The 11,920-nt window shown below is 34.2% G+C and overlaps 3 protein-coding genes across 3 annotated transcripts; 1 reads left to right on the top strand and 2 right to left on the bottom strand.

The window, feature by feature from the left end:
- Positions 1-343: 343 nt before the first annotated feature.
- Positions 344-1,154, top strand: LOC108474135 (60S ribosomal protein L26-1-like). Its single transcript, XM_017776056.2, has one exon. It carries the CDS (start codon positions 540-542, stop codon positions 978-980), a length of 441 nt encoding a protein of 146 aa, XP_017631545.1. The 5' UTR covers positions 344-539; the 3' UTR covers positions 981-1,154.
- A 553-nt stretch (positions 1,155-1,707) lies between these two features.
- On the bottom strand, positions 1,708-4,125 carry LOC108474134 (mitochondrial outer membrane protein porin 2-like). The gene is made up of 6 exons (XM_017776055.2): positions 3,869-4,125; positions 3,674-3,741; positions 2,858-2,968; positions 2,693-2,779; positions 2,389-2,597; positions 1,708-2,270 (listed from the first exon to the last, which is right to left on the bottom strand). The coding sequence occupies exons 1-6, from the start codon at positions 3,915-3,917 to the stop codon at positions 1,964-1,966; spliced, it is 831 nt and encodes a 276-aa protein (XP_017631544.1). The 5' UTR covers positions 3,918-4,125; the 3' UTR covers positions 1,708-1,963.
- A 2,073-nt stretch (positions 4,126-6,198) lies between these two features.
- Positions 6,199-11,433, bottom strand: LOC108470646 (uncharacterized). Its single transcript, XM_017772023.2, has 5 exons — positions 10,262-11,433; positions 9,359-9,823; positions 8,205-9,260; positions 7,645-7,828; positions 6,199-7,210 (listed from the first exon to the last, which is right to left on the bottom strand). Exons 1-5 carry the CDS (start codon positions 11,297-11,299, stop codon positions 6,234-6,236), a joined length of 3,720 nt encoding a protein of 1,239 aa, XP_017627512.1. The 5' UTR covers positions 11,300-11,433; the 3' UTR covers positions 6,199-6,233.
- Between the last annotated feature and the right edge of the window lie 487 nt (positions 11,434-11,920).

Here is an 11,920-nt window from a genome sequence, read left to right as displayed (position 1 = left end):
TGTATATTTTACATTCTTTTTACTATTTCTGCTCGAGATTTAATATTGTCTCCTCTAACAATATTGTTTATAAGGTTTAAACTTACATTCCCGTTTGAAAATGTAATATATCTTATCAATTATCACTACACAAAATGCTTGTTGATAGATTACATTTAATTTTAAATAATATATTAAAAATTTCCAACATCTATCAAATAGCACCTAAGCTAATAAATTATTAGTTTTTTTAATATATTCAAAATAAATATCTAATAGCTTTGAATGAATTAATAAAATTAAAAAACCATAAATATATTAAATATCAAAACCGATATTAGGTTTAAAAAATCTTAATCAGATAGGAGAGGGAAAAGGAAAATCCAAATCCAAGTTAGGCCACAACCCACAAAAAGGCCCAGAAAAATAGTCCTAAAGCCCAACAAATCCTAAATTTACCCTAGTTACCGCCATATATTCTCTCAATACCCTACTTCTCAAACTTTAGGTTGGCCGTCGCCGAGTCGAAGAGGATTCAAACCCCTTTCCCTACAGCAAAAATGAAGTACAACCCACGAGTCTCCTCCTCTCGTCGCAAGAGCCGCAAGGCCCATTTCACGGCACCCTCGTCGGTCCGCCGTGTGTTGATGAGCGCCCCACTCTCATCCGATTTGAGGTCCAAGTACAACGTCCGGTCCATACCGGTGCGCAAGGACGACGAGGTCCAAGTGGTTCGTGGGACTTACAAAGGCCGGGAAGGGAAAGTTGTTCAAGTCTACCGTCGCAAATGGGTGATCCACATCGAGCGCATCACCCGCGAGAAAGTTAACGGGTCGACCGTCAACGTTGGGATTAACCCATCCAAGGTTGTCATTACCAAGCTGAGGCTGGACAAGGACCGGAAGTCGTTGTTGGACCGTAAGGCTAAGGGACGGGCTGCTGCTGATAAGGATAAGGGTACTAAGTTCTCTGCCGAGGATATCATGCAGAGTGTTGATTAAGGTTGTCTTGTTTTTCATTGCTATGATATGCTTTGTTATGTTACAATTTACGGAGTTTGCAACTATTGGACATCATTTTTCATAGTATTTATCTTCATGTTATTGGATGAGGAATCTGGGATTTTGTAGACTTTGATAATGCTATTATATATTGCAATTTTTGTTTTCATTTTATTTGGTTGCATGATCAAATTCGTAGGCATGGAACTTATAATGTTAAATACATGGAAATGGCTGTGCAAAGAATCTGCTACGTTTAAGCATTGTCTGAAACTAATGCTATAAAGATTCTATTTTTGGTCTTCATAATGCTTTTGTATTGTTTATCAATCATTTTATTCAACAACTACACCAAATTGAGTGGTTTCTTTGAAATGCTACATCACTACCTACCATCCATTCAATGGCTTGTGATATGGATATGCAGAGTTGAGCTGTTTCTCTTGAAAAGCATTGACATTCCATTGGGATAGGGATTCAAAGGGTTCATTTGCATCCAAAACGACATTAGATTGGGTGTTCATTGATAATCCATTTGTCCATGGGATTGGGATGATACCACTTGGAGAAAAGCCGAGCTTGAAACTCGAAATCCACCATTTCTTTTGGTCGAGGTAGTAGCCGGTAAGCTTTAGGGGACTGTGTATGGAGGAACTTTGAAGGCAACTGGAACAAATAAGCGTTTGTAGATCATTCAAAGGTAGCAAATCAAGGCAGCTATAAAGCATTTACCAAATCAAAGAAATACTCAATACAAGGAGGCATAAATGTGCCAATGTCAAAATGGCTCAAATCGGATCAAAACTTCCAATATCTGAATCATTGAAAGCCGAAAGTATCAATCATCCATACACAGGAAATGCGAACCTAGAAATGAATATTAATCGCCTGTGGAGCAACTTATTGACACCCCCATTTTAAATCACCACAAAAAAATATCGTAATCAAATCTTTAAAAGCATCATTGGGTTGCAAATAATTGATTAGGGTTTCAGAGCAAAAGCCAATCCTAAGCGAGGACTTTTGTCCAAGGACTTCGTGTCAAGCTCACCAGAGACCGTCAACAATGACTTCGGTATGACTTCATGCTGCAGCAATGCTCCAAGCCTCCCATGATTGTTGAGCTTAGCTTTAATCAGTGTGAGATGATCAACAGCGTAAGCCCCTCCAACAGTGAACGTGTTCTCATTTGTTGAAAACTTTCTGCTGATCTCGCCCACGGCAGCGCTCTTCTTCAGGTTGTCCAGATAATGCACATAAGATGCTTTTATGCTGTCTCCCTTGTCTCCTCTGGATTTAAAAAATAAAATAAAAAAATAAAAATAAAAAGAGAGGAAGGAATTAGTGCCAAAAGATTAGAAAGTGCTTACTTTCTATTCGATTCATGGTTTAGTTTATAAAAGCTTACAGAATTATGGAAGCGCATGAATCTGGTTTTGTCACACTAATACCAGCAGTGTACTTTGTAAAATTGCCTTTGGTAGGATCATAACCTGCCTCTGCTCCAAAAGCAATAGAAGGTGTGCCAATGGTTGCTGTGGCATCAACAACTGGCGTCTTGTACAGAGCAATAGTTGTTGTGAAGGTTGCATGGTGATGAAAATACTGAACCTCCAGCTGCAAAATAGATAGCAGATAGAAACTTCCCATTTTCAAACATCAAAACTCATTATCCTGAGAAAAATTTCTGCTTATAAGAGGTAAATTCCTACCTTGCCAGAGTTATAATCAGGCACTTTGAATGACGCAATAGTCTTAGTGGAGGGAAGAATATCAGTGAATGTCATCGTCGTCGATATCTGTCCAAACAATGTAAAAAATGAGATTCTCGGCTCAACTAGGCAAATAGTTTCCAGACCAAGGATGTAAGAACCTACATTAGAGTCGGTATCAACTTTGACATCAAATTGAGTGTTCTTGTACTTGTATAGTGCAGCAACATCCCCAGTAGAAAGTCCTCCTTTCTTTAGAGAAGTTGATGTGATGGCCTGAATTGAAGGAAAAAGGAAATTAGCCAATAAATACCAGTGGAATGTTTTGGTTTCAGAGAATCTAGATATCCTCTAATGGTTCCATAATAGTCAGAACACGAGGATCCAAGTTAACTAAAATACATTAAGGTTCAGCAGATACATCAAGCAGCTCATCAAAAAAAAAAAAAACCTAGAGAAGTAGAAAAGCATAGCACAAGATTAAATGCCCTCTTAATTCCTTTCAAAGCATAACAACTGGTCAGACATAACATCAATTTCACCCAACAATACCTTGAGATCAAATACAAAATGTGCATAAATTCAGAGCAACAACCAGTAACAAATCTTGGAATTCAAAGATAATGCTGGTTCCTGAGAAATTCAGGGAAATCACCTCAAAGACAAATATTTCTTTTAAATGGGTAAAAAAACTAAACAAGAGGAAAAAACAAGAACCTTAACTTCTCAAATGCCTCTACATTTTCTCATTTCCTTTTCAATATTTAAAGCAATTTAAACAAATGAGACAGAAATCTGCTAAAAACCACAATTTTCTTTTTTTTTTAATATTTGCATTCATCTGAGCACCTTATTCAATCGACAGCAAAAGTCAGTTGATAAAAGATCTAAGCAAGCAAAGCGGCATATCATCCAAGAATAACCTATCCAGACTATATAATCATTGGTTAAATTCAAATAAAAGAAATGACGTTGGCATACCACTCCAGCGCCAGTATAAGTGGAAACCGTGAACTTCTGATCCGACGTATAATCTTTGGTCAAGAGATCTAAGCATTCAAAAGGAGAAGAGAGAGAAGATAACCGACATAAGTAAACGCAAAAGGAGAAATTCCAAAGTCGATAAAAGAAAAAGATCGCAGGTGGAGAACGAAGAAGATAAGAGGATTTGGTTACCTTTGGCTCTCTTGCCGATATCGACGAACAGTCCCGGTCCCTTACTCATCACTGCCAAAGAAAAAGATCCCACAAATTGGGAGAGAAAGAATCAATTTTGGTTAAACAGAATCGCACTGGACAAACTTTTTTTGAAAAAATAATGGGTGGAAATGAACACAAAATTTGCAAAAAAGAAAAAAAAAAAAAGAAAGAAAGATTATGTGATTATTAGGTGCGATCCTTTCAGAGTTGGCGTGTTATTCACCGTTGATTTTATTGACTTTTGCAAAAAAAAATATAATTATAATTATTAAAATAGTATAATCATCTGAAGGGCCTACCTAATTAATTCAATCAAACAAATAAAACACATGATTAGATAAAATCCAATATAAAGTAACACCCAAAGCTATACTTAGTTTACAATTTCTTTAAATTTCTTATTTAGTTTACAATTTCTTTAAATTTCTTATTTCATATTTGATAATATAAATTCTCATTACACACTTATATTATTTATATTTTTAAAATTATATTATTTATTTTACAAAATTATTATTATGATAAAAATAATTTCTGAAAAAGTCATCACATGTATTATATTAGTCTAAAAAATAGTTGATATTACAGCTTAAACATCGTATGTAATTTTTTTAATTGCTTTAATACATATTTGTTAGGTTATTTTCTCTTTAATATTTACATACGCTCCTTATCATTATCTATTAATACTTAACCGAGTTCGTTATCATTTGAATTTGAATATCCATAATTAAGATTATTAATATCTTCTTCTTCTATTTACTCTTCAAAGTATAGATCATCTCAATTCAACCTATGATTGAAGTTATGAAATATGCAATATGTTGAAATAATCTAATCTTTATTTTTTATATTATACTAAAGTGATGTTGATATGAGAAATTTTTTTTAAAAATAACAAATATTTTCTCAACTACATTTCAAACCTTTAATATCTTAAATTAAAGAGTTTACTTAATTATCTATTGTGTTTGTGTTCGACACCATGCTTTTAAATGGTATAATATCCCATGATATAGTACAAGAAAATCTTTTCTATTTGCACAATTAGCATCGACCTTATATTATTTAGATTCAAAGTCTAAATAACAAATAATCTATAGCTTCAATTATAAAAATTTATATAAACTTAATATTAGAAAAAAATCTACTAGATTATATTAATTTTATAATATGTAAATTATGTTAAAAATAATATAATATTTATAAAAAAATGTTTTTATGAGTTGTTCAAATCTTTCATTGTAATTCTCATATTTTTGTCATAACTTTAAAAGTTATTTTTTGTAAATAGATTATGATAAAAAGTTATAACATTTTTTATAAATAAGTATATTATTTTTATAATATATAACATTGAGACATAAATAAAATAGATCAATACTTTTTTTCATAAATTTTTATAAATAAATATTTTATAATACTTTTATAATATGTAAATTATTTTTATAATAGATTTAATTGTCATAAATTAAAAAAAAGAGTTAGGATTTAAATAATATTTTTTCATAACTTTATAAAATATATAAATTATTTTCATAATATACTTTTAGGATTTATAATATATATATTTTTTATAAACATCCCAAACACTCATACATGTTCACACTTATAATATAATTTTTATAAATTGTATAAAAATATGTTTTAAAAAATTAAATTAGGTGTAATTACTTATATAATTACTCTAATTTTCCCTTTCATAAGACATATAATTAATTATACTCAAATCCAATTATTAAATGGTTTTCTAAACACTACCTAAATATTTATATTTTTCTTAATTATGTTGCACATTTTAATATCTTTTACATTTAAATTATTTTTTATTGTTGGCAACTTACTATTACTCAAACTGTAGTTTTTAAATTCTACAAATAAATTAAAGGATTGTCCTATGTTTGATTCTCTTCATATATATATATTTATTACTATACAAGATAACTACATGTCATACTTTAGATCATACTCACAAAATTTTTAATCTTTCATTAACTATGTGCTGGAAATATTGATCAAACAAAAGAATGAACCGATTTTAAAATAAATTACCCTAAACCAATTAAATCTGAAACAAAAAAAAAAAATCTGATTCTATGATTTTTTATTTTTATAATTTTTAAATAATTTATTTAATTAAAACTGAAATGATAACTGAATCAAAATTAATAACTTAACTGATTCAATCATCAATTCAATTCTAAATATAATGTTTAATATAATATTATTATAAATAGTAATTAATTAATTTTAAAACTTAATAAAGGCACTCTTCAATAAAATTCTAAAATTTTCAAAAGCTGCCCTTATTACCAAGAGACATTACTATGTATTTCATCTATTATTCGACCTCTGAAAACCTTTGGGTTTCATAAACATGATAGAACCAAACAGGTTCAAGCAATGCTCTGGCGTTAGTTAACCTATCATGGCTTTCATCTTCTTCATCTTGTTCTTCGATCTCTCGCTCCATACGAGGATACATGTCCGGCAGAGAAACCAGCATCATGTCAAGTCCACGCCATTCGCGGTCTTCTTGTCCAATCAACTTCAGACAAATAAAGTTTAGCAGTCCAAGTAGCAGACAAAAGTCCTTCCTATCTAGCCCAACAACTGAGGTTGCCAAGAAGATAACGCCAACTGCATCCAGTATGCTGCGATTTCCCTTTAACAATGAAATGATAATTCCCATGAGTTTCTTGAACTCGGTGAATTCTGGTTCAGAAACTCTATCATCCTCTTCCAGATCATCATGTTCACTCATTTCAGCAAGCTCGATCTTTGCCAAAATTAGGGGCCATGATGGAAAATGGAGCTTAATGTGATCCAATGCAGTCAAATATGGTCTCTCTATGCTCCGCTCGTGCATACTTGTAGAACCTAGTGCCAGAATCAAATCAGGGAGCCAAGGCTTTGCTGCTGCAACAAGTTGAGCAGCATAAGTAGAACCCAAAAACAATTCACCTGAGATGATCAGATCAAGCAAATCATTGGCTAGATAAAAGGACTCCACTGGTGCAGGTGAAGCTTCAGTGGCAGCATTATGGACTAGATTCAGTAACTTAAATGCATAGCTGAAAGAGCTCTTCACACACATAAAGCATTCCTTTGATTTCTCTTCCTTCAACTGGGATTTATCTTTAGATAGCTGCCTTAAGCAAGAGATGATGTATTGAACGTATGATGATGTAAACCTCAAGCACCTAGTATGGTTACGAGAAGCAAAACCCATTGCAATAGAATCAATGATGAACTTGAGAACTGTTGTGAACATCTTCACCTTCTTTGATGTCTGTTTTTGTTTGGCGTAGGCAGATCCTACATGAATAAACAAAACCAATGCATTCAGTCATAACCTACTATTTTTACAGCCATTTTCTTTATAAAAAAGTCATAAAAAGCTTGCATGAGAATTCAAACAACTTGACAAACAAGGAACCACAATGACGCCTTCAGAAATGGAAGTTAATACAACAGATCACTCCTAATCTAGATTTTTGTGTTAGGCGTCTCTCCTAGTCCAGACATAGAAGTTAATACCAGTGGATTTCCAAACAATATACTTATTTCTAAATCCAAGTCTAAACCCACCGCTACATATACAAATTCCCAAATGGATTATAATCATTTAGATTTTAGGAACGTATTACTAAAAGCACTTCTGTCTATATCCACACTAAATGCTTTGATATGAATGCTTATGCATCTAACTTTGGGTAATATGTCCACATGCCTTCTTCCTAATCTCTTACCATCGGTATTAGAGCTAGAGGCATCTATTTGAGGTTCTCTCCGTTTCTGCCCAAGACGTGTGGCGCTCTTGCTGTTGTCCTGCTTAGATTTTTGAAGTGATTTACCATTCTTTTCCGAGTCACCTGCCTCAAACAGCTTATCTGTACAATCAAGCAGGTGATCCAATACCTGGTCTAGCATTGCCTGTCAGAAGTTTAACGAAAAAGATAAGCACTCAGCCCATCAGTGACATTTTACTTAGAACCATAATATTTTTTTTTTATGTATAAGATATTTATAGCATTAAATATCAAAGAGAAACAGGTGGTAGCAGGTCCAAATATTTAATCCTAGTAACAAACTTCAACCAGGTCAAAACCATAACAATGTAGCCTGATTTACAAAATCCAACACAAATACACAATGCAAAGGAATCCTCTAGTTCATTTAAGATTTGACAAATCCTACTGTAGAAGAATTAAAAATAAGATCAAATCACCAGCTATAACTCTGTAAAGCAAAGAGAAAGGAATTTTGAAATGAGCATTGAAGTTAAAGAAAAGTCAACATCGTAACTTGCCTTTGAAATTAAACCTGAGGAGTTGATCCGATCATCCTTCTTTGTACCAGATTCAGTGGTAGCATTTTGAACAGCCATATACAGAGCAAGAGCTGTATATGCCAAAACTGGATATGGATCCATATACTCATAATACTCACATTGGACAATGCTGACCTCAGAGATAACCTTTAAAGCAAGGAATGGCAGTTCCAAAGCTTGAGAACCCATCATAGCTTTCCGAGCATCCTCGGAAGAAAGCATATCTTTTATCTGCCACGATACTCCAACAGCAACTGAATAATCATCCTTGAAATTGGATGACTTTTTTCCTCCAACATGTTTCCATTTAACAGAAGTTTTTGATGAAGACTTTGATTTCTTTCTTTTTGCAGGAGAAACATTCTGTTTTGGTGCTTGTGTGTCAAATTTAATATGGCAACGATAGGCAGTTTTTTGCAAGAGCCTTGTTTGAGCCTCAAACATATTATCAAAGGCATGACATGATATCAATAATTTGTGGGCAGACCTCACTTCAGCCTGTTTTTCCGAATTTTCGGATAAATCACTACAATCAGTGATTAGGCTCATGCAATCTCCAAGGAGCCCAGCTACATCATCTGAAGCAGTGGTGGATAACATGTCAAAAACAGTAGACCTAGCATGAGCAGTCGATGCAACAGCTAATAAACGCTTAACTCTTTCACCAGAAAACAACTCTTTAAGGACATCCTGCTGATTTCGCTCATTTGCTAGGCTCCTGCAAAGATTGGCTGATGCAACCAGTAAACCCTCAACCACCGGTTCTTCAAGTTTAGCATTTGACAACAGTAAGCTGATGAAAACCTTGACAAGTTCCATCATAGATTTAGGAGATGCTCCTTCTGATAAAGCAAACTCACAAAACCTAGCTCCAGCAAGTGGAGACCGTTTCATAAGTGTGACACAGCGATCGCATGCCTCCTCAACGTCTAGTCTTGCAGGAAAGTATGATGGCATAAGCAGTCTTATAATTTTCTGAGCAACCGGAGATTGGTCACTTGCAAGTTTATTCAACAAGACTTCTAAACCAATCACCTTCAAAAATAGAAAAATGAACAACATCAACACCCACCCTAAGAGAAAGGAATTAAAGCACTGCTGATGCAAAATTAGATGTGAAATGTACTTTATACCTTATTAAATTGGAAAGTTCGAATGTCCTTTAAAAGAAGAAGGAGATCTACCATAGCAACTCTTACTGAAAGAACATTATCTAACATCAGATGCCCCAGTCTTGGCAGAAGCACTTTAAGAATTTCATGAGACTGTGGATTGCCAAGCAAATATATAATGCCATTCAATGTGGAAAGCCTAACTTCATGGCAAGCGTCAAATGCCATTTCATCAAAAATTTTTGTGATCATCTTTGTAATGGTAGGTGGAGGTATTACTTCCCAAAACAAATGGAGAATGCGAAAACAACCTTCTACAGCAATAACTCTCACGTCAGGACAATCATCCATGATCAATCTCTCCAACAAAAAAAACTGTCTATCCAGCAATGTATCTTTAGCCTCTTTAGTGGAATCAGGGTCTTCAAAAGGGAACAAGTCTAGAAGTAAATGCAATGCATTTTGGCGAACATTTGAATTTGTAACCTGTTCAAGGACCACGCAGCTCGATTAAATAGATGTCATCCAAAACACCCAATACCAGACTAGAAATATGTCAAGTTACAAACCAGAAGTTATCCTAGTTGACAGGGCAAAGATATCTGATCCAAAAAGGTTTTTGCCTCCATGAAACTTGTGGCAAGAATATTTGCAAATTGTAACTAAATATAACCCCAATTTAAACAGAACTATTTTATATGAGGGGGGAAAATTCATGTAGCTTATTTCTTAGAATCAAAACCTTGATTCTACATTCTTCAAAAGAGTTTATTTGCTTTCTTAACCAAACTTCCTTTTTCAGTCTCTCTAATTCTTTCAACAAAAAAAGAAACTAAGAAAATGCCATATTAATGTTGTATCCAAAATATATGAACACAAAATCAGTAAACAAAGCATTAAAAAAAAAGCACTAGGATCACCTGCCTGTAAAGAACGGAAAATCACAGGCTCAGCTAGTCTAAAAAGCAACTTCTCAACTCCATCAACTGTTCTCTGATTAATAAAGCCGCCTAAAACCCTTCTAATACTACTTCCCAAACCTTTCGATCTTGCATGTATGGCTCCTTCAACTAAACCCATCAAGAACCCGGCTTCAATTTCCCTTTTCAATTCTCCTTCAACCCCTTTCCATCCCTTAAACACGATCTCTCCGTAAGCTTCCAACATGGATTTCCTACCAAACGGAATCTGTGCTTTAATCATCGCCAAACATTCCTTCAAAAACTGCAAACTTAACCCAAATGTAAACGCCACGAATCTCTTTCCTTCATCCGATTTCAAATACAAAGGCTCGATGACACATCGGATTAATAACAGCTTCAGATCTTCGATGCTTTCGTCTTCAAAATCGAAGGAATTGAAGGCCTCGCGGAGCGAATAAACTTTGTGAACATCCACTTTTTTCTTCAAAGTTAACGACTTCGAGAGCAAAAAGGGCAACGTTTGCGAAATGAGGGTGTCCTTTTCTGGTAAGTTCTGTTTCCACCAATCTTCACATAAACACGCTATTTCGTAAGATAAACCCGGATCCGACTCGAAAAGGATGATGCTATCGTGCAAGGAACGGATGGATGGGATTAACTCGGAGTGTTGAAACGTGTTCCGGGGATGCGAAACGCATAAGCCGGTGATATAAGCGAGAACGCGGAGGGTTTCGCTATTGTTGTTTGGTTGGTTGTCTCCAGGGTTGGAGCTTCGGGTCGAGCGGCGGGAGCGTTTGGCGGGCGGGGAACGGGAGGAGTCAGCTTCAGGGTGGGTTGGTCCGTTTTGGAAGGAGAGAATTGAGTTGGAGATAGAGAGGTGAAGACAAGGCGGGAGAGTGGATGAGAGAGGGGAAGAAGGAGGAATGGAGTGGACGAGAGTTTTGAGAGCTGATTTTGAAGATTTAAGGGATAGTTTGACGGCGTATGAGAGGAAGTCCTCTGCCGAGGACTTCAGGGAGGAGCGGAGCCTTTTCTCCATAGCTTTACTTTTCCCCCTCTTCAGGATAAGATCGGGAGAGTTTGAAAAACAAAAATGGGGGGAAATGAAGAAACCGTTCAATTTTTAATTTTTGGGGACGATGAATCGTAGAGTTTGGGTTGGGCCTGCTTGGCTGTAAAAGAATTATTTTAGGATAAAGAATATTACAGGTAATAATTTAATTATTAGGGTGCTTTTATTTTCATCATCTAATTATAAAAAAAAATTATCATTAGTATTTTCAATATTTGATATTTTGGACATCCTTCGTTAAATTGTTAACGAAAAGTTAATGTGGTATATTTTATATTAATATAATAATAAATTTAATCTTCAATATTTATATATTTTATTAAATTAATTTAAAACAAATTTAATTCTCACCATTTATGAATTAAATAAATTAATCAATTTAATGAATATTTATTAATATAATTTTTATTTTGAATTCAGTGAAATTAAAAGGGTTGTTGTTGGGATTAGACTAACTGAATTAGGAATAGTTAATCAATAATGCGAGTAAAGATGTTGAATATTTTTAATTGAATCGCTCAAAATCGTTATTAAACTAAAACCAAATCGTTTGAATCGTTTAAAAACTTATTCAAACATATTTTAATA

The sequence above is a fragment of the Gossypium arboreum genome, chromosome 11, assembly GCF_025698485.1.
Source record: "Gossypium arboreum isolate Shixiya-1 chromosome 11, ASM2569848v2, whole genome shotgun sequence".
Taxonomy (NCBI): Eukaryota; Viridiplantae; Streptophyta; class Magnoliopsida; order Malvales; family Malvaceae; genus Gossypium; species Gossypium arboreum.
Note: the sequence above shows the minus strand (reverse complement) of the source record. Positions and strands in the feature narration are given on the sequence as shown.

Excerpts from the sequence above, each read along its gene's own strand:
- LOC108474135 (XM_017776056.2), top strand. The coding sequence starts at position 540 with ATGAAGTACAACCCACGAGTCTCCTCCTCTCGTCGCAAGAGCCGCAAG.
- LOC108474134 (XM_017776055.2), bottom strand. The coding sequence starts at position 3,917 with ATGAGTAAGGGACCGGGACTGTTCGTCGATATCGGCAAGAGAGCCAAA. Across the intron at positions 2,969-3,673 it reads CTTATACTGGCGCTGGAGTG|GCCATCACATCAACTTCTCT; the intron begins GTATGCCAACGT and ends CCTTCAATTCAG. Across the intron at positions 2,780-2,857 it reads AAGTTGATACCGACTCTAAT|ATATCGACGACGATGACATT; the intron begins GTAGGTTCTTAC and ends TTGTTTGGACAG.
- LOC108470646 (XM_017772023.2), bottom strand. The coding sequence starts at position 11,299 with ATGGAGAAAAGGCTCCGCTCCTCCCTGAAGTCCTCGGCAGAGGACTTC. Across the intron at positions 7,829-8,204 it reads CCTCAGGTTTAATTTCAAAG|GCAATGCTAGACCAGGTATT; the intron begins GCAAGTTACGAT and ends AACTTCTGACAG. Across the intron at positions 7,211-7,644 it reads CTCTAGCTCTAATACCGATG|GATCTGCCTACGCCAAACAA; the intron begins GTAAGAGATTAG and ends TTATTCATGTAG.